The sequence below is a fragment of the Martes martes genome (assembly GCF_963455335.1).
Source record: "Martes martes genome assembly, chromosome: 13".
Lineage (NCBI taxonomy): Eukaryota > Metazoa > Chordata > Mammalia > Carnivora > Mustelidae > Martes > Martes martes.
The window spans coordinates 79067585-79094589 of NC_137901.1; the positions used below are offsets into that span (position 1 = coordinate 79067585).

The 27005-nt window shown below is 41.9% G+C and overlaps 1 protein-coding gene across 3 annotated transcripts in view; it reads left to right on the plus strand.

Moving 5' to 3' along the window:
- Positions 1 to 20007, plus strand: part of TAOK3 (TAO kinase 3) — a 186983-nt gene extending 166976 nt beyond the window's left edge. For all 3 annotated transcript variants that reach the window (XM_080821199.1, XM_080821197.1, XM_080821198.1), the window contains 5 exons: positions 1008 to 1211; positions 9406 to 9645; positions 11112 to 11324; positions 17206 to 17388; positions 18641 to 20007. In XM_080821199.1, coding sequence (XP_080677325.1) covers positions 1008 to 1211; positions 9406 to 9645; positions 11112 to 11324; positions 17206 to 17388; positions 18641 to 18802 — 1002 coding nt within the window. In that variant the 3' untranslated portion in view covers positions 18803 to 20007. The remainder of the gene's footprint in view (positions 1 to 1007; positions 1212 to 9405; positions 9646 to 11111; positions 11325 to 17205; positions 17389 to 18640) is intronic.
- The last annotated feature ends 6998 nt before the right edge of the window (positions 20008 to 27005 follow it).

The window sequence follows — 27005 nt, forward strand, 5'->3', positions numbered from 1 at the left end:
TCTCTTTACCCATATAACCTGGAATAATTTTGAATTTTGTCCTTTAGGAAATAAAGGTAGTTCATTTACCCTCTAATAGCAAATAAAGTATTGTTTCCTGAAGTTCAAACTAGTGACGTTTGCAGTTACCTCCTGTCTGTGAAATCTGTCCACTTCTCCCGGTCTTGTCTCCTTCACTCTGTTTTCCATGAGGCAACAAGAGTCATGAGGCAAGTCAAGAGGCAAAAAGATGACTCTTTTTGAGATGCATCTCATTGTGCGTCCCCCACATATATAAAATCCTTATCTCCTGTGCTGTAGATCAGTGTCCTTAACGTGGCCTGTAAAGCCTCGGATGGTCCCGCCTCATCTCCTGTCACATGGCACCGCCACCCTGGCCTGTTCTCCATTCCTCGCTCACACCATGTTTCAGTTAACCCACCTAAAGTGTTTAGCATACGCTGTGTCCTCTACCAGAGTATTCTCCCCTCCCCTTTCTCACTGGTTAGCTCCTACAGGTTTTTCCAATTTCAGTTCAGTTGTTACCAAGATCGAATATGTTCTTTTAAACATCCTTGTAGAACCACATACTTCACCTTCACAGCAGCTATCACAGTAATTTTCAGTTCATTTCTGAGGTTCTTTGATTAATTACTGCTCCTAAACTGTGAAGCCCCATGATGGTGGTCATCATGTTCTTTTGCTCACCATTGTATCCTTGTGCCTTGCACAGAGCCTGTCCCATGATAAGAACTCTGTATGCATGTGTTGATTGAATGCGTGAACCAATTATTTCCTAAAGGGAGAAGCCAGAGAGTGGAAACTAACAAGCCTCCCTATCCCTTACTACTCTTATTGTCAGATAATCAACAATAAGAGTTGAGGGGAAGGGATATGCAGCACAAGTCTTTGTCTTCACCTTCTTAGTTGCTCTCCAGATAATTTAATCTACCATTGCAATAAACGGTTAGTTCCTTTTACTTGATGAGACCAGCATGTTGTTTTTGTTTTGTTTTGTTTTTGTGAAGGAGATGAACGAGGACCATAGCACACCCAAGAAAGAAAAGCAAGAGCGGATATCCAAGCATAAAGAGAACTTGCAGCACACGCAGGCTGAAGAGGAAGCCCACCTTCTCACCCAGCAGAGACTGTACTACGACAAAAACTGTCGTTTCTTCAAGCGGAAAATAATGATCAAGCGGCATGAGGTGGAGCAGCAGAACATCCGGGAGGTATTTATTATGGCCATGACTATCACCACTGACTCACGGGACAAGCAGCTTTGCGAGGATCATGGCTGTTCTGTTCATTCTTACAGCCTTAACCCTTATGGTCTCTAGTGCAGTGCCTGACATAAAGTAGGTATACAAAAGTAGTTGGGAAACGTATTTACCGCTGAGAAGAAGGAGAAAGCCCATTTACAGAATAAGGAATCAACATTTTCCAAATAAATGTAATGGACTTTTATTGAGCACCTATTATAAGCTTTATTATGCAGTGGAGGATCAAAAGATGTAGAACAGAGAATTTCTGTTTTCAGCCTGCTTGTCAGACACTTGGGTTTTTGTGGCTCCACATGAAATACTAAGTAATAGAATGATGCCCCCTTAGTGCCAGGCACTATGCTGGAAATGCCAGGTTTAGGGAGGAGCTATAGTTCCCCGCCTTCGAGCAGCCCTAAGTCTAAGAGGAGAAACAGACATGTAACAGACTAGTTACAGTATAACATCTCAGGTACCATAGACATAAATAAACTGTCTTGGGCATACAGTCATGAAAGAGCTGGGAGGACTCAGTGACTCATGAGAAGTTGAGTGTTTGGGGTTTGTGTACAAAGTCGAATGTCAAAAAAAGGGTAATTAGAAGCAGAACGTGGACCTTTTTTGTTAAGCCATGTTATTTCAATTTTAGCCTGAAGGCAGTTACAATGGCCGTTGGAGGATTTTAGGCAGGGGGTCGAAGAGAGTTTTCTTTAAAAGAAGTAGTGCATGGGGCGCCTGGGTGGCTCAGTGGGTTAAAGCCTCTGCCTTTGGCTCAGGTTGTGGTCTCGGGATCCTGGGATCAAGCCCCACATCGGGCTCTCTGCTCGGCGGGGAGCCTGCTTCCTCCTCTCTCTCTGCCTCCTTCTCTGCCTACTTGTGATCTCTGTCTATCAGATAAATGGATAAAATCCTAAAAAAAAAAAAAAAAAAAAAAAGAAGTAGTGCAACAGTGCGAAGGTAGGCTACAGCAGCAAGAAGCAAAATACAGTGAGGTCAGCGAGGACATTCTTTCTCTAGTTCGGCCTGGAAGAGGCAGTGGGGAGAGATTAGATCTGAAGCAGAACTGACAGTAATTCCAAACAAATGGCATCAGAATTTCAGAAGAGAGAGGAGTCCAAAATGACTTCAAAGTTTCTAATTTGGGAAATTGGATGAATAAGACATTATTCACGGAGATGAGGAGCACAGAATGTGACTCAGTTGCAGATACAGAGTTCAGTAGGAAAACATTGTGACCTGGAATAATCAGAGAAACCCTCATAAATGAACTAGCACGTTGATAAAAATATCGGAGTTTGCAAAAAACCAGTGTTAGCCTGCATGAGGGAAACAAGCACTAAAGACACATTTAATGGGAATGTGCATTGGTACAGTATAAGCTCTTGGGAGAGCAGTTTTCAACTGTAAAGGAGAAGGAATGGAGCAAACTAAAATTTATCAAACATATGTAGTGAGCCAGGTCTGTGTTGTCTCATCTCATTGGAAGAGAGATAGACTGCTGAACATTTATTTTTGAGGCAGGTAATGAGTGATTTGGCTAAAATTTTACTTTAGAGAGATTAGCCCAGTTTGGTTGGTGGTGATGCACAGACTGATTTAAGCTTGCATCCTTAGTGGGGACAATACTGCCCCCAGGGGAATCAAAATGGGTTCTTGCAGGGGAGGGGTGTTATATATTACAGAGGCTCAGGCCCCCTCAAGGTCCAGAGTACTTAAATGGATATACAGTGTATCTGTGGTATTCATATTTCATGGATGGGGTTGACCAGGGGAGAGGGAAATCTAGAAAGGCTCCTGAGGATAATGAATGAATGAATGAATGACATAAATAAATAAATAGGGGGGTTGCGAAACATTGGGTTGGGGGAAGAAACTAGAAGCAAAGTAATCAGGTGGTAGGAAATAGGATATAGACAAAGATGGTGGTGACAGCTGTCAGAGGCAAATTGGCAACATATTTTGAATACAAAATAAACAGGACTTGGCATACCGTCGACTATGAGAGAAAAGACGAGGGTAGAATCAAAGTTATTTCTGGTGTTCGAGACTTGGTTACATGTAGATTTAGTCAGAAACAGAAGCTTAGAGAGAGGTGTCGGTAAGAAACTGATTAATTCTGTACTAGACATGTTGTCATTTGTTAGAAGGCAAAAAAAAGTCCAAATGAAAAAGTCCAAAGCCATTTAGAAATAAGATACTTGGGATTCTTTTCATCTGGCAATTATTATTGTTATTCTGATAGCACATATTTGGAAGAAGACTAAAACTAAGGAAACAATTAATGCCAATAAAAGCTGTAGAAGACAGTTATTCCCCAGAAGTGATAGAAACTGTATTTTTTACTTCATTAGTGTCAGGTTCTAACCAACTGAATGAAGAATAACTCTTATATGGGTATTTTCCTGATGAGTCTAAGGTTTTCTTCTTATTTATGAGAACCTTAAACAAAGAAAAACACGGAAAAATATATAGTTGAGTAGTGGAAGTTCTTGATAATCCCATTCCACCCAGTCTCTACCCTGACTACCATTAATTTGGCATCCAGATTTCCTTTTCCTTCTATATATGTATACGTACATTCGGCTTCTGTAGAACTTTAACTTTACAAAAATAAGATTATATAGTATCAGTGGGTTTATTTGATTTATAAGCCATAGCAGCAAACACTGGCTGCCCAAGAATGGAAAGGAATTTATTGGAAGGATATGGGTAGATAACAGAGCTGCAGAACCAAGCTGGAGAACATGATGAAGACCCAAGCTGGAAAAGCAAGTTCTGTGACCTAGAGAGCAAGAGCTAATGGGCATTCCTCACAGCATTGCCGTTCGGGTGTATTTCCTCCAACCATGTTTAATCTTTGTATCATTTCTGCTAAAGATTCAAATTCCTAGGGGACTGAGACCTTGATTGGGCAACGTGCTTGCTCCTTTCCTCAGTACTCTCTGATTACAGATAGGATGGAGGAGTTTCTCAAGCAGAAAGAGGAGCCTGTTAACAAAAGAAGGGGAAATGGATACCGAACCTACAAAAATGTCCACTGTACTGTTTTGTAACTCTTCTTTTTTTCTCATTCACCATCCAGGACATACAGCTCTGTCTGGTTCTTTTTAACCATTAACAGTGAATTTGGGGAGTGTGGCTATAAAATTATTTATTTACTGAAGTACTTCTCAGTGGCTATTTTGTTGATGTTTTACAGTATTACTAACAGTGCCACAGAGAGCATCTTTGTATGCAGATATTTTTACACAGATGCAAATATTTTAAGGATATATGCTCAGAAGTGGAAATTTTGGGGTCACAGTGTATACATGTAAATTTTTAACAGATATTGCCAAATTGCCCTCTAGGGGGTTATACTCCCACCAACAAAGAGCACCTATTTTTCTGTGTCTTTGCCAAAACTGAATATGAGCAATCCTTTTAGTTAATGAAAATGTTGAAAAGGCTTCACCATAAACTGGGTTGAGCCTCTTCCTCTACCATCACTGCCCGCGGACGCTGGCTATTTTCTAACCAGTTATGAAACCAAGAACTGAAACTAAAAAAGCGTTAAATGTCATAGGCTAACAACATCTCCATTTAAAAGTTTGAGTTCTGGTTCTTACTCAACCTCATTGGGCATGAGGACACAATTTTTTACTTGACGAGATCAACTGCTTTTTTTTTTTTTTTTTTTTAAAGATTTTATTTATTTATTTGACAGAGAGAGATCACAAGTAGGCAGAGAGGCAGGCAGAGAGAGAGGAGGAAGCAGGCTCCCTGCTGAGCAGAGAGCCCGATGCGGGGCTCGATCCCAGGACCCTGAGATCACGACCCGAGCCGAAGGCAGTGGCTTAACCCACTGAGCCACCCAGGCGCCCCAGATCAACTGCTTTTAAAGTCAGTAGCGCTTGGGTCGTGGTTGGGAAGGGTTTATCCTGGGACACACCCTGGATTCACATCTTACGTGGGAGGTAGGGTCCTATAAAGTATGGTCATACGTTCATGAAAAGTATGTAGGTTTCAAAACTAAGCTCCCTCTTAGCTTTGGGGAGGTGTGCACAGCATGTGATGTGAGCTAAGGGAGAGGGAGCCCACATGGCCCTCATATTCTGCTGCCTCCAGGGTGTATAGACAAGGAGATGAGCTGATGCGCAAAATCACGTAGTCTATTACATGCGCTTTTGTGTTTGCTCAGCTCTCATGAATTGAAGGTGCACTGCACCTTGTGCCCTTTGTGTGGACAGAGCAACCATGCTCTGTGTCTCACCCAAGCAGAGGGATTCTTCCGAATATTGTGTCATAGGTCAAAAAAAACATAAAACAGGAAAATATAAACCATTTGTTGGGACCTCATTTGATAGAAGCTGTTGAAACCCCCTCCAAAACCTGAGTTTTAGACTCAGTTCTGCTTTATAAAAGTTGTATGATCTTAGATTAGTCTCTCAATTCCCAAACATCTTATAGTCCTATGGAAAAGGAGTGAGTCCTTACAATGAGACCACCTCATAGGGCTGCAAGTGGGACCGAGTGAGATATAAGAAATCACTTTTAAAAACTGAAAGCACGGGGCGCCTGAGTGGCTCAGTGGGTTAAAGCCTCTGCCTTCAGCTCAGGTCATGATCCCAGGGTCCTGGGATCGAGCCCCACATCGGGCTCTCTGTTCTGCAGGGAGCCTGCTTCCTCCCTTCTCTCTGCCTGTCTCTCTGCCTACTTGTGATCTCTGTCTGTCAAATAAATAAATAAAATCTTTAAAAAAAAAAAAAAACTGAAAGCACATTACACATTTTTATGTAGGCACAGTCATAGGCTCATAGGGAGTCTAATAATAATAATAATAATAATATAGGCAGCTTATCAACTTATACCACAGCAACTCAGATGTGTGAATTAAAGGCAAAGGGAGCAACTTACAATTTTAACAGAAAAATGTTTCTCTCACTTTTTTAATCATTTATAAAGAACTAGGTTTAAGATATAATATGGCAGATTTTCACTTCTGAATACAGAACAATAATATGATATGTTGATACGTTCAGAAGCGTTGTCTCCTGGCCTTTCGCTGCATCTTCACAAGAACAGCAGTCCACAGTGTGGCCGCTGTTATCCTCTCTTTACACCTGAGAAAACTAAAATGTATATGATAAGATTTGTCCAGTGCTCGCTTTGGCAGCACATACACTAAAAGATTTGTCCAACGTCAAACACGATGGACTCACATCCTGAATATTTTTCTATTGAATCTCACACTTTAGTATGTATCAGAAGTAGCTGGGTGACCTATTATTACAGCCAATCACTTGCAGCCCAGGTAATTCTGATGCCACTATTCTGTGGACAACATCTGAAGCATCCCATTAGACGTAAAGGGAAGTCTCTGATTTCTTTTGAAACTGCTATTTGCTTTGTGTCTTTTATTTTTTTCCCCCTAAGTGTCAGAGCTCTGGGCAGCCCAGACTCATTTTGGACTTTTCAGTTTAGGAAAATGGGTAATGAATAAATGCCCAATATTGGGAGACCTGGTACTCAAAGGTTAAAAATGACATAGTGATCTAGGAACAGGACCTTTACCTATTTAAAGGCTTTCCTTTGCTTTTTCTCTTGGTCATTGGTGTAGAATAGCTTTAGGCTCTGAGAAGGCCTTGCCATCCTTTGGTGCCACCTAGGGGCCAGTTAGTGACTTTTAAAGGAAGACATTAAATGGTCAAGGTAGAGGAATAGTAAAATAAGGGAAAGCAAAATGCAAAAGAGAGGGAGGTGCTCTAGGAGATGATCTTTTCTCCTTAAAACAAATGTAAGTTGCATTTATGCTTTGGATGTTTCCCCACTAGAACATAAACTCCGTGAGGGGATGTACTTGTTCATGGCTCTATCCCTAGTGCCTACAACAGTGCCTGACACGTCGGAAGTATGCAACAAGTATTTGTTGAATAAATGAATGAATGGTTAGGACTTTGCTCCAGGAACAGATGTTGTGCTGTTTAAAGGACTTCTCTTCAAATGGATAGAAGGCTTAAGTATGCAAGATATTTTCAGCAATACCAATATACAAATGTTACTGATATGTCTCTGAAAATAAATGACTTGCACTTTCTCCCATAGTGGATGTCATCAGAGAAGAGAGGCACTCTTATACGCACTGCAAATCCAGCTCACAAGCTTTCTTCTTTCCTTGACCCTCTGTTGTTGTTGTTGTTGTTTTTAAGATTTTATTAACTTATTAGAGAGAGACAGAGAACATGAGCTGGGGGAAGAGGAAGAGAGAAAGGAAGAAGCAGACTCCCCACTGAGCAGGCAGTCTAACATGGAGCTCGATCCCAGGACCCCGAGATCATGACCTGAACTAAAGGCACACACTTAATGGACTGAGCCACCCAGGCACCCCTTTCCTTGACCTTAACTAGTAGTAATACCACCCTTTTCAGAAATCTAATAGCATGAATTTTTACCTCTTTGATGGCACTGACCACTTTCAACCTTGTTCTTTCTTTTTTTTAATTTACATCTACAACTTATTTTCTTGTGTTAATTAAGGTTCTTTTGTTTACACGTTACTGAAATTTATCTGAGCTAGTTTAAGCCCAAACCAGTGAATTTACTATAGAAATAGAGGAGTATTTCACAAAACCCAATAGTAATAATACAGCTGGACCTACAGGAGAGCTTAGAACTGGTTATGAACGTGGGCATCAGCATACTCCCTGCATGTCTGTCTTCTCCCTTTTTCATCCTTGTTCTGAACCCCAGCCTTCTCTAACCCTCAGCCTACTCCTTTAGCAGTGGATGGCTGTCACATTTGTAGTTTTTATATGCCCCTCAGTTCCAGCCTCACATAGAGATTAACTGTCTCTGAATCCCAATTCCAAATTCCCAGGAGAGAAAATAAATTGATTCAGCTGTGAGCTGAGCATATAGTACTTCAATAAATATGTAGTACAGTCCCCTAGTAGAGCGTTAGTAAGTTGAGAACAGAATCATGGCCGAGTAAACATTTTTATGTACCCAGAGCACACGGTTCAGATCTTGGATATGGTGCAATTTAGGAAATATTCTTGAACTGGTAAGTGAAAAAATTTCACTCAACTACCTTTTTTTTTTTCCTAGTTTTCTTTCTTTCCTCCCTTAAAGAAAGACAGACCAGACAAGACAGAAAGAGAAAGAAAGGAAAGACATGAGTAGAACTGGAAAGAACAGAATGATTTGATCTAGAAGGATCAGACTGATGGAAAAAATGAAAGGGGAGAGAGCACATCTGCTTTTTCCCAGCCCTCCCTTACTCTGAGATTTTAAAAAGCAGTTAATTGTCCTACTTCTCAATCATGCAAAAACAGGGTTTTTTCCGGAAAACCACAAACATTGCAGACATTGCCAGTTTAAGTCAATGATTTTCAACTCTGACTGTATGTGTTTTATTCACCTGAAGAACTCTTAAAAAAACAGTGATGTCAGTGCATCCCCCTTCCCCCCACCCCCACCCCTGACAGTTATCAGAACTTCAGGTTGTAGGATTCGGGTATCTTGTGTTTGAAAAGTCCCCTCACATGATTTTAATGGGCAGCCCATATTGAGAACCCCTGGCTTAACTGAAGAAACATTTATTTACACCTGTGCATAAGACCTCACCTAAACAGGGTTCACAGCAGCTCCAAGAGGTAAGAAGGGGTCGGTTAGGGATGCCTGGGTAGCTCAGTTCGTTAAGTGGCTGGCTGCCTTTGGGTCAGGTCGTAATCCCAGGGTCCTGGGATCGAGTCCCACATCCGGCTCCTGGCTCAGCAGGGAGCTTGCTTCTCCCTCCCACTCTGCCTGCTGCTCTCCCTGCTTTACTCTCCCTCTCTGTTAAATGAATAAATAAAACCTTTAAAAAAATTATTAAAAAAAAAAAAAGAAGGGGTCAGTTAGAATTAATCCCAGTCTGTAGATAGTGTAGTTGGGATGGCTGCAAAATCCCATTTTACAGATAGTATACTTGCCTACCTTGTAAGTGATGGGCCCAGAAACCGAACCTAAACCTCCAGGGATTGCTAATCCAATCTCATTAAGTCAGGCTGCCAAGCACTAACGGGTTTAATTAAGAGACAGTTAGTAGTGCCTGTTCCTTGCCATCCCTCACTCCATCGTCGTGCATTCCTTCCAGTTCACCTCCAGTCACCTCTCTCCGTTTGTGTCTTGTTCCTGAATGTAGGAACTAAATAAAAAGAGGACCCAGAAGGAGATGGAGCACGCCATGCTGATCCGACATGACGAGTCCACCCGAGAGCTTGAGTACAGGCAGCTGCACACGTTACAGAAGCTGCGCATGGACCTGATCCGTCTACAGCACCAGACCGAACTGGAAAACCAGCTGGAGTACAATAAGAGGCGGGAAAGGGAACTGCACAGGAAGCATGTCATGGAACTTCGGCAACAGCCAAAAAACTTAAAGGTAAGAGGAAATCAAAGTGTTCCCTTATTTGTGCTCCGGGATGCAGTTAGACTGGCTTAGTAGTTCCTGCCTCTGGATGACTGTCAGATTCTCCGGGGCAACTCTTCAAAATTACAAGTTTTGGGGCCCCACACCCATTGAATCAGAGTCTCCAGATTGAAACCCAAGAGTCCGTATGTAACAAACTCCTGAACAGATGCTACTTTGGAGACCATCGTACTGGTTGACCTCTGTTTTTCTTTGTAGCCATCATGCAGTTTCTCTGACCCCTTCATAACCTACCCTCTTTAGAGCTGTAATTTATGGACAAGCAGCAGCCCTAAATTCTAATCCCAAGAAATAAGAAAGTTACCTAGCAGGTATATGGCAGATAAATTTCATCTGTTGTGCTAGAGTATTGGTAGTAACCACTTTGAGTGCCGCTATATTGAGAAAGACTAAAACCACGTACACACTTAGTAGGAAAAAGTATGGTTTAGTAGTGACATCTGTCATGGGCATGGGAACTGGGAGTGAATCTGCATGTGCCAGACATTTATTATCCCTTCACTAGAGATCTGGAATTCCTTTGGCCCTCACTGCCTCCAGATAATTTTAGCTGACTGTTACTTCACAAGCTCTATGGACTAAGCCATTGCTGTATGTCAAGGGGGTTGTTGTCATTGTTAACACAGATATGAGGCCAACCTCAGATGCACTGGCCATGTTCCTGTCTGGCCAAATCCTAACCTGTCTAATTAGTGATCTCTGTCATCACAACTCCAAGCATTTATGAAATGCACGTGTGACTCTGAGGCAACCTGATGAGTGCCTTCTGGACTTAAATAATATAGCCCACCTCCTCCTTGCCAAAATGCGTATTTGGTATTGGTACATGAAAAGTATAACCCCTTCATGGGAGAAGAAATCTAAAATCACTTTTCCCTGTCCACTTATGCTGAAATCCAGGGGAAATAGGTTATGATGTGAGGTATTATCCAGATGCTCTCCTTTGTTGATTTGTCAAGGAAACGCAGAGCTGTAAGAGCCAGCTTATGTGTTACCATCCCCTTTCTCATTTGGAAACGTGGGTGGGGAGGAAGACGAACAAAAAAAATGCGGGGAAATTAATAACCAATGGAAGACACTGAAGATTTTGACTAAGAAGCCATTAAAATAACGAACGACCTTTAACAAACGAAGCTTCATAGTATTCTACAATCTGCGTAGAGTTGTGATCCCCTTGTAATAATTCATTTTTAAAAATCCATTAGTAAAGTCAAAATTACTTCCATTCATTTAATATAAGACCAGCAGTGTTGGTAGTTAACTCTTGTCTGTATTATTTTCATTATTGCTGACTAGTAATGTGGGTCACTGCACCAAAAGGCAACTGGTCCCAGCACCTGTATTGTGCTATTAGAATGGAAGGCTTTCTGCATTTACTAACGTGTCTTTATTCTCCTTTTGTCCCTTTTTCTACGCAGGCCATGGAAATGCAAATTAAAAAACAGTTTCAGGACACTTGCAAAGTACAGACCAAACAGTATAAAGCACTCAAGAATCACCAGTTGGAAGTTACTCCAAAGAATGAGCACAAAACAATCTTAAAGACACTGAAAGATGAGCAGACAAGAAAACTTGCCATTTTGGCAGAGCAGTATGAACAGAGTATAAATGAAATGATGGCCTCTCAAGCGGTAAGTGGTTAGGTTCAGTGCCACAGCTTCAAGAGCTTTGGGAATCAAGAAAATTCAAGATCCAGCCTGTTGTTCCCAAGATGATTCTTGCACAAATTTAGGATACTGGTGTTTTTCTGCCCAAAGAACTGAGGAAGTGACGACGCTGAATAAAGCCAAGCCAATGTGGATACTTGCTGGAGTGTGTCTTATAAGATGGAACTCAAGGAGTCACATGCTCAATCAGACCTGTGGCACATAGGGACTTTGAGGGCAAGATACGATAGATATCGCATATAATACCGTGTTTTCGTTCATCAAAGATGGTGCAACTCATATCAGGCCCAAATGAATAAGACACACAGACCCATTCATTCAATAAACTTTTACTAAGCATCTGCGTTCAGCACTCTGCTGGGCTCAGAGCTAGAATAATAAGCTAGGGAGACAACAGTTGATCCCTCTCTTCACACTTTTCGTTAGTCGAGCAAGGAAGTCAGAGAATTAAGCAATTTAAAAAGGCATAATAAATACTTTGAAGTTGGGGGGTGCTGCATGGGGGGCGCTGTGGGAGGATAAGTAAGAACATCTAATCTGCTGTAGGGAAAGCTTCCCAGCAAGAGCCAAGAAGCTTGAAGGAATGTACTGAAGTAAACAGCCTCCATGGAAAGGGACCTACCTGGGCAAAGGTCCAAAAGATGGAAAGTGTGCATTTGGGGCCCAAAAGAACTTTGGTGTGAGTCCAAAGTTCAAGGAGGATTTATGGGAGCCCCAAATGGAGGTCATAAAGGTCTTGGTAACCCAGAGATGGGAGCTTACCTGTGATTCAGTGAAGCTTTCACAAGGAGATGAGTCTTAAGGAGTAATAGTTTATCAAACAGGCAGAAGAAGAAAAAGTTATTCCCAGCAGAGAGGACACAGCAAAAAAAGATACAGGCCTGAAAGAGGACAGTACATTTAAGGAATGAGTGGTTGATATGACAGGAGTATAAAGGGAAGGAAGCAGGTGGATAGTTGGGGATCAGACCCTCAGAAGTCAGGAGTTTGCACATCTTTCTGTAAAAAAAAATGGGAATCTGCTGAAGCCCATTTTAAAAAGGAAAGTGGCAAGATCAGATTTGTGATCTAGAAAGATACCAGTAATTTAACAACTGTAGGTGAAGAGACCTGTTAGGCCAGGAAACTGTCATAGGCCAGGAAAAAAATAAGGAAACCCTGAACTGAGAACATCCTCCTGGAGATGGTGAGGAGGAAGAAGGATTTGAGAAATATTTAGGAGTTAGAAGAGGTTGAGCTCCATGACCAATTTGGGAGGTAGGCTTGATAACAGTGGAATGGTCATCATTTTACCAAGGTTTAAAAAAAAAAGAAAATTGAAGGAAGTGTAAGCTTGGATGCCTGGCAGATAATTGACTAAGTTTTAGGCATGTTACCTGAGTTTTGTGGGTATCCAGGTAGAGAGGTTCAGAGATGGAAATCTATAGTTCAAGAGACAGGGCACAAGACAAGTAGCTAGACATCCATGTTAGATGGGGGAAGTTGTAGCTGTTGGGAATGCCCAAGACCTTCTAGGGACAGGAGATTTTATTAAGAAAGGGACTAAGAACGGGCTGTGGACACCACCATATGAGGGTGGAGGAGAAGCAGACCAAAGGAGATGAATTATTAGTGCAGGTGGGGAATTGGAGAGAGTATGTCAGTGACACCAGAACAGAAGCTTCTAGGTGATCGTTTCAAGTGTGGCAGAGAGACCAACTGGACCCCGCAGTAGATTTGTGCAGTGACTGTCACAGACAAGCAGTGGACGGGTCGGAGTGGAAGACATTGTAGTGCATGTTACAGTACACTATAAAGTGAGGTAGAAACATACACAAGATTCCTTTTCCCAGCTGCTCATCAGCGAAGGAAGGGAGAAGAACTGTAGCTAGAGGAAGAGACAGTTGAAGGAAGACTTCTGTTTTTTGGGAAAGGCTTTAAAGGTGTTCTTAAACCTGAGGCCATGGGTAGGAATCTGTATATTCATTCAATCCTTCATTCATTCATTCATCCATCCAGTAAGCATTGAGTGCCCTACTGTGCCCCAGGCATCCTGGGATACTGTGGTGAATAAGATAGTCATTGATCATGTCTTCATGGAATTTATGGAAAAGTGAGGAAATGGCATTGAGAAAGTCTGCTTCGTGTAATGGCCGAGCAAGTAGAGCGTGCCAACTGAGTGTGACCAGGAGAGTAGGCTGGTGTGGAGAGTCAGGAAAGGCCTCTGAGAGACAATGAGTATTTAAGCTGAGGGGTAGAGAGCACATTCTAGGCAAAAGAACTGCATTGGTAAAGACAGGGGAAATAGCGGTGCTTCTGATGAACTCAGTGTCCATTATGTTTGGAATATAGAGAACGAGACAGAGACCAAATGAGAATAAGACTGGAGGGTTAAACAGGGACCAGATCATGGAGGGGCTTGTAAGCTTTCTTAAGGATTTTGCTCTTGATCCTAAAGGCAATAGGAGGCCATTGAAGAGCATTGAAGGGGGTGTGGGGAACTGACATCAGATTTGCGTTTTTGAATGATCACTCAGGTGACAGGTGGAGAATGGCCTGGGAGGTGGTCAGATGGATCTCAGGAGATCATGTATAAAGTTGCTGCTTTTACCTGGGCAGGAGTAAGGGGTGGCTAGACCAGAAGGGGGCAGATGGGATGAAGGAGAAAGTGATGAAATTTGATAGGCAGGAGGTGGAAGTGAAAGCATTTAGTTACAGAGTAAATGTGGAGCAGGAGAGATTAAGGTAGACTCCCAGTCTCTAGTCTGAACAAAACAGTGGATAATGGTGTCACTTACCTGCGTGGTAAAGAAAGAAGTGGGGCAGCTTGGGGGGAAAGGAAGGGAACGATGATGAGGTACTAGTCATGCTGAGCTTGAGGGGCCTGGAAACCATCCAGGCGAAGATGTCCCTAGCAGACTGGGTAAGCTAGCCTGGGCCTCGAAAGAGAAGACCGAAATAGAGGTGAAGAAGTGGGAATCATCCATATACAGATGGTAGTTGTAGCCTTGGGAATAGACGAGATTCCTTAGGAAGAGAAGTTAGAGGAAAATGGTATGGTATCTCAGAAGACTAGAGAAAGATTTCAAGAAGGAAAGGGCAATCCACAGTATTAAATGCTTCTGGAAGTCCGGTAAGACAAAGACGGTATGGTATCTCAGAAGACTAGAGAAAGATTTCAAGAAGGAAAGGGCAATCCACAGTATTAAATGCTTCTGGAAGTCCGGTAAGACAAAGACCCCTTCCCACATCAGTAAGGGCTAGGATGGGAATGAGGAGTACAAGGAGAGGTTAAGGGTAAGGAGAGGGGAGAGGGTTGGTAGGGACACCAAGGCTGATAGTATTTTTGTCTTGTTCATCTTTGTGTCATGAGCATCTGCAACAGTTCCTGGTACACAGCAAGTGCTCAGTGAATGCCTGTTACGTAAGATGGACAGAATGGGATCAGGAATATAGGTTCAGGATTGGCCTTGAATAAAAGGAAAGACAGACTCTTTCCTGAGGCAGGGAGAAGATAAAAGTAGGTATGATAAATGCCACTATCCTTTAGTGACTCCTTATCATGAGCCAGCCACTGTTCTGGGTATGTTATTTCAATCTTGTGTAACCCCTTTGACCTTTGAAGTAGTTACTGTTTTAACCCTAATTTACCTGCGTGGAAATTGAGGTTTATTGAAGTAAAGCCACTTGCTTAGAGCAGGAGTTGGCAAACCGTTTCTTTAGAGGGGCAGGCTTTGTGGACCACTGGGTTGCTGTCACAACTACTCAACTCTGCTGTTGTCATGCAAAAGCAGCCCTAGGTGGTACATAAATGAATGAGCATGTCTGTGTTCCAATAAAACCTTATTGACAAAAATAGGCAGCAAGCCAGATTTGGCCCTTGGGCCATAATGTGCCAACTCCTGGCTTAGGGGCTCACATAGTGGTAATTAACTAAGTAGTGATGAAGCTGGGATTTGACCCCATTTCGGGGAGAGCCCATAAGGCTGGCCATACTACATTATGCGGCTGCCATCACATCCTTTCATGTTAATCCACTTTAGGAAACAGATGTGATATTTACCTACACGTCTATAAAACATTTTAATGGATTTGATATGCGCAACTTTGGGGCAATGAATACCGGATACTGGAATGTCCTCTCTGATTTCTAGACCGCACTTTTATAGAGTCAGAGCTGGTACAAAATCCCATAGTTATAGACGTTAATAATAGAACGCCAGAAATAAGATAGAGATGTTTCAATGGACTAAGCTGCCTATAAGATGAGCCTCTCACCCATTTGACCAGGGCTCATAACAATTAACAAAGACAAGTAGAAAAGAACAGGCTTTCATTCCCTTTATTGGTAAGGAAGCTCCCACATCAAGAGGGAATTAATAAATCTTATTGGGAGCCAGTAAACCCTGTGGCATTTATCCGTAAGGCTGTTCCTGCCGTGGAGTGACTTTTTTATCTTGTGTCTCTTCTCCCTTCATTTCTCATTGGGAAAATAAGAAAAGAGGTATCCTTTTCAGTGGATTTTAGTGAAAGCTGGGTAGGATTGGTTACTAGAAAATGCTTTGGAAATATGATTATGGTATTTATTTCATGTTCATGTGATATATTCCTCCAAAAGTACTAAAGAATATACTATGCAGATAACTTTCTAAAACTATTCTAGTAACATTTCCAAAAGTTTCTTAAGATACTGAGATACATTGTTAATTGTCACACATTGTACGGATTAGGGGGAAAAAGCATAAAATGGAGAAGTGTCTGTATGGAAACATGTGGATAAATTCAGGGTTGACAGTACTGTCTGTCTAATTCAAGGATTCTAATCTCCTAGTTCCCAGCTGAACTGAGGGCCTGATAAAAGTTTTTAGACAAAACCAAGCCTGGGGCAGGAGGATCATCCACCACAAAATACAGTCCCACTAAGGGCCCCAAACCTTCAGTTATGCTCATTGAAAGATTGCCTGTCTTGGCCCATTCCTCAGACAGAACCAGCAGCATGGCATGTAATACAAAGTCCAGGAGCTATAGAGAGCAAGGGGAACTCTATCGGCCTGCTTTGTAATCAGGACTTCACTACTTCAAACCAGAATATGCCCCTTAAGATCATGCAGGCTATCTCTGGGAAGAGATTTTGAACCACTTGAGTTTAGGTGGGTTAGCCAGCAGGAGAACTTGTATAGTCAATTGTAGGGACCAACATTACTTGCTAGGAGCATAACTGTACTGGGGGATAGTCCCCAATATCATGGAGATTGGACTAAATATCTAAATGTGTGGTGGTTTGAGGGTTAAGGATACATAAATATGGAAATGGCTAGTCAAAGCCAAAATAATGTTAACAGCTACTATTTACTGAACACTTGGTGTGCATCTAGAACTATGCCTAGGATTTCATATGAATTCTTCCATTTAATCCTCATACCATTCTTAGACAGTAGGAACTACTACTGTTATTTTCTTGAGAGGAAAAAAATGAGACTTAGAGGGAGTAATTTCTCAAGGCGACATACCTGAGTGAATCATGGAGCTAGATTTCAAGTTCAGGAGTCTGCCTCCAAGACCCACAGGCTTAATCACCGGAGCATGTAGCCTTCCTGACTCCTGTGTGTGTGGTTTTAAGAAAACCAGTTTTTCTTAAGAAGAGAATGTTTTCGTTTTCTTAAGAAGGAATGTTTAAGAATGTGTTTGTAGAACCTCGTAGCCCATGGGGCAGAACGTACTAATTTTGATTCCTAACTCTGAATATACCCAAGGCACCTGTTTTTCTGAGGGACCTGTTTCAGTCCAAACAAGGAAACCTCTTCCAGTAGTCACCAGGTGCTGTAAGCTAGGAATGAATTACAGTGTGTGTCTTTTGTGCCCGCAGTTACGGCTAGATGAGGCTCAAGAAGCAGAATGCCAGGCCTTGAGGCTACAGCTCCAGCAGGAAATGGAGCTGCTCAATGCCTACCAGAGCAAAATCAAGATGCAAACAGAGGCACAGCATGAACGTGAGCTCCAGAAGCTAGAGCAGAGGGTGTCTCTACGTAGAGCACATCTTGAGCAGAAGGTATGAGAGTGTTACTCTGGGTCCCATACAGTTGGGTGGAGGTTGGACCATGGCCTAGGGAACTGCCATTTATGGAGCCCTGCCTGTGTACCTAAACTGGGCACTTTTCACTTATTTCATGCTTTTATCTTCCTAGTACCCCTGAGAGGTAGGTATAATCTCCATTCCACAGGCACAACATTAAGGCTCCAAATGGTTAAGTTACTCACGTAAATCTGACTCCATAGCCTAAACTCTATTACTCTGCTAGAGTACCCCTTCACACCTTCAGAGCCAGAAGAATGGCATGGGTGACGGGGCAGTTGATAAGACATTTGTGAAAGGTGCTATGAGCTGATACCATGGCTGCGAAATGGTTTGAAGAAGCCAGATGCAGATTTGGTTTTTATTTTCAGCTATTTCTCCACCAAAAGAAATCACCAGCAGGGCTCTTTAAAAAAATTAACATGAAAAGAGGCCGATATTGCCATGCATAATAAATGTTACCAGAATTGAAATATTCATTGCTTTAAATATTGCTGAAGGGGGCGCCTGGGTGACTCAGTGGGTTAAGCCTCTGCCTTTGGCTCAGGTCATGATCTCAGGGTCCTGGGATCAAGTCCCACATCAGGCTCTCTGCTAAGCAGGGAGCCTGCTTCCCCCTCTCTCTCTGCCTGCCTCTCTGCCTACTTGTGAGCTCTCTGCCAAATAAATTATCAATAAAATCTTTTAAAAAAATACTGCTGAAGAATATGAAGTAGGAAAGATTTCATAAAGCATCTCAAGGCCGTTAAGCATTTATTTGCTTAACCAGTTATTTGTACTTTCTTCTGGTACTTCCCTGAGACCAACGTAAGAGACTATTTTCACAACTCCTGTTCTAGAACTAAATTGCTAATGACCCAGGGGGCATCTGGCTCTCTATGGGAAAGCAGCACAATCTAATTGTGCTTGAGTGTCTTTTAGCTTCTCCTGAGCCATCTCCTGCTGAGACAGGACACTGACCTAGATCAGCCCAGCTGCTTGGTTTGCTAGAATGGTAGTGCTAGCCCCCAGGTGGGCCCCGAACATTTTTATTCTTGTGAGCAAATTTTAAATATGGATGAGATACAAGACATTTATCCCGGGATTCTCCCAGCCTTTCCCAGTCTAGATTACTCTGAGTTCCCATGTGTTTGTGTGTCATATGTGTGCATGTATGTGTCCATGTGTGTTTGCGGGCGGCTGCAGGGAGACCTTGTCCATTAAGAACTGTTCATTGTGCTTATTTCAGATTGAAGAAGAGCTGGCTGCCCTTCAGAAGGAACGCAGCGAGAGAATAAAGTACCTATTGGAAAGGCAAGAGCGAGAGATTGAAACTTTTGACATGGAGAGCCTCAGAATGGGATTTGGGAATTTGGTTACATTAGATTTTCCTAAGGAGGACTATAGATGAGATTAAATTTTTTTGCCATTTACAAAAAAAAAAAAAAAAAAAGAAAACAAAAAAATTCAGACCCTGCAAAACCACATTCCCCATTTTAACGGGCGTTGCTCTCACTCTCTCTCTCTCTTACTCTTACTGACATCGTGTCGGACTAGTGCCTGTTTATTCTTACTCCATCAGGGGCCCCTTCCTCCCCCCGTGTCAACTTTCAGTGCTGGCCAAAACCTGGCCATCTCTTCTATTCATAGTACACGTCACAGTATTGATGTGATTCAAAATGTTTCAGTGAAAACTTTGGAGACAGTTTTAACAAAACAATAAACCAACAACAACAACAAAAGTGGATGTATATTGCTTTAAGCAATCACTCATTACCACCAATCTGTGAAAGTGAAGCAAAAAAAAAATAAATAATAATAATAAATGCCAAGGGGGAGAGAGACACAATATCCGCAGCCTTACACCTTAACTAGCTGCTGCATTATTTTATTTTATTTTATTTTTTTGGTATTTATTCATCAGGAATAAAAAAAAAACAAAGTTTTATTAAAGATTGAAAATTTGATACATTTTACAGAAACTAATTGTGATGTACATATCAGTGGTGACATATTATTACTTTTTTGGGGATGGGGGGTGGGTGGGGTGAAGAGATCTTGTGATTTTTAAGAACCTGCTGGCAAGAGTTTAACTTGTCTTCAGCATATTCTGATTGTATCATAATCATTTTCTGCTGTTGCAGAGGATGTGAATACACTTAAGGAGCTCACAGAATCCCAGTAGCACAAATTGGGCTTTGGCAAATCGTGTATTTTGTGTATAGAAGGAATTTAAGGAGAGGTATTACTTATTTTCATATTGTATTTTAACTGTTTCTCTGATCAAATTTTTTTACTTCCTCCTCCTATTCCTCCCCACCCCCCTCCTTTTCCAATTCAGTATTTGGAGTTCAACACTGTCTCTCGATCAGATCATCTTGATCTTTTTCTTTATTCCCCTTCCCCTCCCTGAGTCCCATATCTTGGTCATAAATATTGCATTATTCACACTTTCAAACTGTGTATTTTCTTACAATAAAAAATGATGAAAAAAAAAAGGCTTTACTTCTTTTGCATGCACTTTAAAAAACAAAACAAAACAAAACATTTTTCAGGTTCCAAGGAAGAGCATGATAACTGTCAGAGCTTTTAATTATATTTGTAAATAAAAGTGTTCATCACATTGCCTTGCTGTGTTATTGTAGCAGGAAGTTTCCCTTCTAGGTTCACCAGCTCATAATTCAGAGGGAGACCTGCCCTCCAGAAACTGTCCTCCACAGCCCTGGGTGCTCCCAGAAGAGCCGTCCGAGGTTTTCAGGTAAATCTATGTCTTGCAAGTTCTTCTACAGGCCTGAAGATAACGTCCCATTGTTTGAAGTGGTCGGTTGCACCTGTTTGCCCTTTAGAAAATGGCACATGTGCATGCGTGCGCACACACGCACACACACACACCCCAATGTGCCAGTCATAGGCACATGCAGAGCTAAGAAGTTACACACTCTTACAGAAAGGCAAGCTATCAAAGAGAGATTATGACCAAGTATTTGAAATGGTCCCACTGTATGGCAGATCCCCTCATATTCTGCTTTTATTAGAATAATTTTATGTGCATAACAGTGAGGTAGTAAAATATGTAGCTTCTTTTTTTTTTTTTTCTTAAAGATTTTATTTATTTGAGAGAGAGAGAGCATGAGAAGAGAGAGGTCAGCGGGAGACGCAGACTCCCTGCTAAGCAGGGAGCCCGATGTGGGATCAATCCCGGGACTCCAGGATCATGACCTGAGCCAAAGGCAGTCGCTTAACCAACTGAGCCACCCAGGTGCCCCAAATATGTAACTTCTAAGATAGGTTTGGGGGTCAAGACAATTTCAGTAAGATCTCCTATTTTTAGGGTTCTAAGTCCTGGACGTTGAAAATTTATCTTTAGCATGATGACCTAAAAATCATTCCTGTATCTTACAGAATGTTCAGTCATCATAGATGAATAGGACCAGTCACGTTCACTGTGATAGACTAAAGCAGGAAGATACACTCAAAAGATTATAAAATAGGAACAGAATAATTATCAAAATAATTATCAAGTTTCCTAAGCAGCTTAGTTCACTGAAGTTTCTATATTAGGTACATCTGAAAATAACACTGGAAAGGGCTGGAAAGAATACTCATAGTTGTCCACGAGAAAGAGCTCACGAAAACAGATATTGCGTGGTTATGCTTACCATTTGATGGGACACTACATTAAGCATTTTACAGATAAAGAAATAAGCTCAAACCAGGGTAGGTGGTGGCAGTGAAGTCTGAATCAAGATCGGTCTGATTTCAGAACCCACACTCCTAAGCATAGGTCACACGGTCACTCAGAAGGACATTAAATCATCAATAAGGTAGAAAACGTTCCTATAGTTTGTTTCATTTCTCTCTGTAGTGGAAAACATCTAGCTGGCTTGTGAAAAGGCTTTATTTCTGTGAGGTTATAGGTAGTGATCTTTAGGAAAGTGCCCCGTCCACAAGTTTGTTAGTGATGTACCCCAAGGTAGAATTACCAGAAGGGAGGAACGTGTGTCCCTGCTCCTAACACCTGCCACAGACGGGCTTTCAACTCCTAGCACCTGCGTGAGGAGGCAGTGAGAGTAGACAGGAACCAGAATGGCAGCAAAAGAACAGGTTCAAAAGAGGTACTAGGACAGCAGCCAAGAGCCTGTGTCCTTTATTCTTCTGGCACATACTAATCTCCCGAGTTTAAAAAGGAAAGAATTATTGCAGGTTTGTCATATGTGTTGGTAAGGGCTGCTTATGTTTGATTTGTAACTATTCACTCAGTGGGTACCTTCTAAATCTGGTGCAATGCCAGGTGCTTAAGATGCATCCGTGTATCTTAAGTAAAAACCCTTGCCCTACTAGAGCTTACATTAGGGGTAGGAGGAAGATGATGACACAATAATTATAAACAATAAATGATCTTACATGGTTCTAAGTGCTATAAGGAAAGAGGGAAGGGTGAGGAGATATCTGAAGTGCCAAGATCAGCATATTTTTGCTCATTCATTCCAGAAATATTTATTGAGCAGCTACTGTGTGCCAGGGAGGTGTAGGAGTAAATAGGATAGATGGGGCCACTACTCCGCTGGAGCTCACGGTTTAAATCTCCACTGAAACAAGTAAATCGAGGGACTGAGTTAACCAACGGTAGACAAGCCATGACAATGCAAGTGGTGGCACTACCAGGAGTTCACAGGAACTGAGACAATTACAGTCATAGGAAATATCAGAGAACCTTACCAGTCGTATCTAATTGAGTAAAGAAAATTATTTCTTGAATTTATCACCATCTGCAATTATTATCTGTTGAAAAAGCATATTCTGGGGCATCTGGAAACATGCCCATGTAAGAACTCCATATCCCTGTATGATTTTAATTTAGTAATGTATTTTGCCATGGAAATGATGACATAAAAAATACATTTTTTCCCCTAGCTTGGCCTAGCAGCATATAAGTCTCTCCCACTGATTACAGCTAAAAACTAGACCAAATGCAAAAGCAACTATTTGAGGACACCGAAAAACATAAGAGCAGGTGGATTACGGAAAAGCCATGTATGCAGAGGAATGAGGTGAAATAAAGCATCCTCAGATGAAGAAAAATTAAGAGAAGTTCCTGTCAGAGAACTATTCTACAAGAAATGCTAAAGGAAGTTCCTCATATTGAAGGGAAATGATACCAGAAGGAAACTTGCATCTCTGGGAATGAGGGAAGAGCAACAAATGGTATATATCTAGATAAATATAAAAAAAATGTTTCCTCTCCTATATTCTTTAAAATATATTGAAATATATTTTTCATTGAAAGCAAAAATTATACCATTGGGGAGGGTTTTGATGTATCTAGATGCAACCCAGATGACAACTGTAACAAAGGTTGGGCGCTAAAGGACCCCGTATGGTTACCACGTTTCTACATTTTACATGAAGAATTTACCATTCTTCTTCTAAGCAGACTCTGAGAGATTAGTTATGTATATTGTAACTCCTAGAGTAATTACCAAAAAGAAAACCAAAAGAGGTTTAATAGCCAAAGAGGTGTAATCGCCAAAAATCCAATAGATAAATTGGATATTCAAATAATCCAAAAGGTAAGAAAAAGAGGAGCAAACAGAAAACATAAAATGGTAGAACTAGGGGGTGCCTGGGTGGCTCCGTGGGTTAAGCCTCTGCCTTCAGCTCAGGTCATGATCTCAGGGTCCTGGGATCGAGCCCCATATCGGGCTCTCTGCTCAGTGGGGAGCCTTCTCCCCGCCCCCACCTACTTGTGATCTCTGTCAAATAAATAAATAGAATCTTTAAAAAAAAAATGGTAGACCTAAATCCACCATAGGGATAATTACATAAATATTTACAGACAGAATGAGTTTTTAAAAAGGGCTATTTGCTTCCTATAAGAGACAAACTAAATAAAGACAGATAAATTCAAAGGAAATGAATGGGGGGTGGGGGGAAGTGCCATGCAAATAGGCGTAAGAGATCTATCAACTAAAATAGACTTCAAAACTAAGAGTATTATCAAAGATAAAAGATATTCATGAGTAAAGGAATGTCAAGAAGATATAATTTTAAATGTTTAAAAAAAATTAATTACAGAGGTGCCTGGATGGCTCAGTCCCAATTCTTGGTTTCAGCTCAGGTAATGATCTCAGGGTTGTGACATTGAGCCCCACGTGGGGCTCTGCACTCAGCATAGAGTCAGCTTGAGATTCTTTCCCTCTCCCTTTGTCCTCCTTGCCAGCCAGCCCCGCTCTAAAATAAACAAAACCTTGGACGCCTGGGTGGCTCAGTTGGTTGAGCAGCTGCCTTGGGCTCAGGTCATGATCCCGACATCCTGGGATCGAGTCCCACATCGGGCTCCTTGCTCCGCAGGGAGCCTGCTTCTCCCTCTGCCACTCTGTCTGCCTGTGCTTGCTCACTCTCTCTCTCTGACAAATAAATAAATAAAATCTTTAAAAAAAATTAAAATAAACAAAACCTTTAAAAATAATAATCTGAAAGATACAGATTCCTGAGTGGAGGGGACCCCAGACTAACATAAGCTTTCTGATGTTCATGGCCATCAGAATTAGGGAGCTGATGAATGGGCTTTAGAGAGCTCTGTAAAAACTTAGTTGTGTGTGAGAAGTATACATTTGGGGAAAGGGAGAAGGAACTTTTATGGTATGGTCTATGGATATAAAGACGTCCATACTCCCTAAACTCAGGAACCTCTTTACAACGATTCACTCAATTGATGGGCATTGGATTTCTTATGTCCAGTGCTGGACATACTGAGCAGGACACTGCTTGTCCTTGCCTTCAAGGACCAGTCTAAGGGAGAAGATAAACATTTAAAAAAAAAATGACCCAAGTTTTCAGATTTTAAAATTACAGTGGTTAATATTACAATGGAATGGTGCAGGAGAACCCAGCCTCGTCAGGATGCCCCGAAGGTCAGTTAAGGGAGAAAGGGTCAGAGAATGTGGAAGAGGAAGGTTCCAGGTGGGATTTGTAAAGGACCAGTCTGGCTTGTCAGGGAACTGAGAGGCAGCCGGTGAGTTTGGGGCTTACTGAGAAGACAACCGCAGGAAGGTAGAGGCGGATGGGGGTGTCACATCACACAGAGCCTATCCATAGGCCATTTAAGGATCTGGTCTATAGCCCCGAGCAACTCAAACAGCTCACAGGTTTTAAGTGGATGCTGAGGCCGTTGACTTAGCACCAATTTAAGAACAGAAGTCCTTTGCTCCCAGACCCAGGAGAGAATGTAGGCCATGGGCCACCATGTGTAAGCTTGGGAATCTGGATCACCCTCTTCCCAACTAGATTCCCTGGGGCAAATTCCCCTCACCTTCCAAGTTTATTTATTTATTTTTAAAGATTTTATTTATTTATTTGACAGAGAACACAAGTAGGCAGAGAGGCAGGCAGAGAGAGAGGAGGAAGCAGGCTCCCTGCTGAGCAGAGAGCCCGACGTGGGGCTCGATCCCAGGACCCTGAGATCATGACCTGAGCTGAAGGCAGAGGCTTAACCCACTGAGCCACCCAGGCGCCCTACCTTCCAAGTTTAATAGGTGAGACAGGCTATCCCCTTGCTTCTATGCCTCCTAATAAAGCTCCTCCTATGTATTCTTTTCGTGTGAGCTTCTTACATATACACTTCACCTTTTTTGGTTGGGTTGTTGACCTTTTTTCTGAATCATTTTTGAGTCTATGCCTATTTTAGACCAGAAAACTAACATACCATCATAATTCCTCATTGATTTTCCAGTCTCCATGACTGACAAAGTGCTGTGGTCAGCAGACAAGTCTCAAAGAAAACAGTTCAGAGAAAAAAGAGTGAAAGATTTTAAGTACACATAAATTTCAAATTGTCAGAATGTTTAGAGTTTGAGAAAACTGCTTAAGGGTATGGAGAGATAGATACTTTCATAACCATGGACTTGAATTATGACCATGTAATCTTTTTGAAGGGTGGTTTGTCAGTATCAGGATTGAAAATGTATATACCCTTTGACCTGATTATTTCAATGCTAGAATTTTACTCCAGGAAATTACTTTGCAGAAGCATGTATAGATATAATCTAATCACAGTAGGGGACTAGACTGGTTAATTATGAAACATCCGGAAAATAGAGTATTTGTTCAAAATGACGATATGAATTGTAGGGCCCTGTTAACTCAAGATACGCTATGCAAACCTGGTGTGTATAGCAAGACCATAATTTTTAAGGAAGAAATATGTAGATCTATGCCAGATATGTGCTTATATGGATATTCATGTTTGTGTCTTTTTTTTTTTTAAGATTTTATTTATTTATTTATTTGACAGAGAGAGAGATGGAACACAGGTAGGGGGCGTGGTAGAGGGAGAAGCAGGCTTCCCGCCAAGCAGGGAGCCCGATGTGGGGCTCAGTCCCAGGTCCCTGGGATCATGACTTGGATAGAAGTCAGCTGCTTAACGGCTGAGCAACCCAGGTGCCCTGTCTTCTTTCAAACCGCTGCTGAAGAGCCAGGAAAGTGAAAGTGGAAGGCACTGGTTCCTGGGCTGTGTACCTTGTCTAACCACAGGCATGCATTGCTTCTTGCATTTAAAGTCAACAGCGTAAGGACGCCTGGTTGGTTCAGTCGCTTAAGCGTCTGCCTTTAACTCAGGTCCTGATCTCAAGGTTCCGAGATCGAGTCCCACATCAGGCTCCTTGCTGGGGGAAGAGGCTGCTTCTCCCTCTGCCTGCCGCTCCCCCTGCTTGTGCTCTCTCTCCCATTCTCTGACAAACAAAACCTTAAAAAAAAAAAAAAAAAAAGGCAACAGGGTAGGGGGCATCTGGCTGGCTTAGAAGGCAGAATATGCGACTCTTGAGTTCAAGTTGGGCATGGAACCCACTTTAAAAAAATTATAAAATTTAAACATAGTCGGTGGGGTAGTTGTTTTCTTTATATAACTTTTGTTTTGCAAATTATTTAAAAATTGAATTTTAGGGAACCTGGGTGGCTCAGTGGGTTAAAGCCTCTGCTTTCGGCTCAGGTCATGATCCCAGGGTCCTGGGATCGAGTCCCACATCGGGCTCTCTGCTCGGCAGGGAGCCTGCTTCCTCCTCTCCCTCTGCCTGCCTCTCTGCCTACTTGTGATCTCTGTCTGTCAAATAAATAAATTAAAAAAAAAAAAAAAATCTTAAAAAAAAAAAAAAAGAGTCTCTAAAAATTGAATTTTAAAACCCTGAAGTTAGAAAATAATTGCTCTCTACACCCCCCCCTACCCCCCCACCCCCAGCCCAATAGAGATTACACAAAGCAACATTTCCAACAGTGTCTCTGGAGAAGCAACTACAATGAGAGGTGGGGAAAAGACCCAGCCTTGCTGAATTAGCACCTGCCAGGCCCCACCATGATCCCTTCTCCAACACAAACCAGGCCAGTGATGGGACCCTTTAAATACCTCCATTCCTTTCTTTTTTTGGTACATCAAAGGGTGTGAAAGTACAGCTGACCCTTGAACGACAGGGATTTCCACTGCGTGGGTCCACTTACGTGTGGACTTTTTTTCAGTACAGGACTGTAAATGTCTTTTCTCTTCCTTATCATTTCCTTAATAACATTTCCTTTTCTCTAGCTTACTGCACTGTAAGAATACAGCATATAGTACATGTAACACA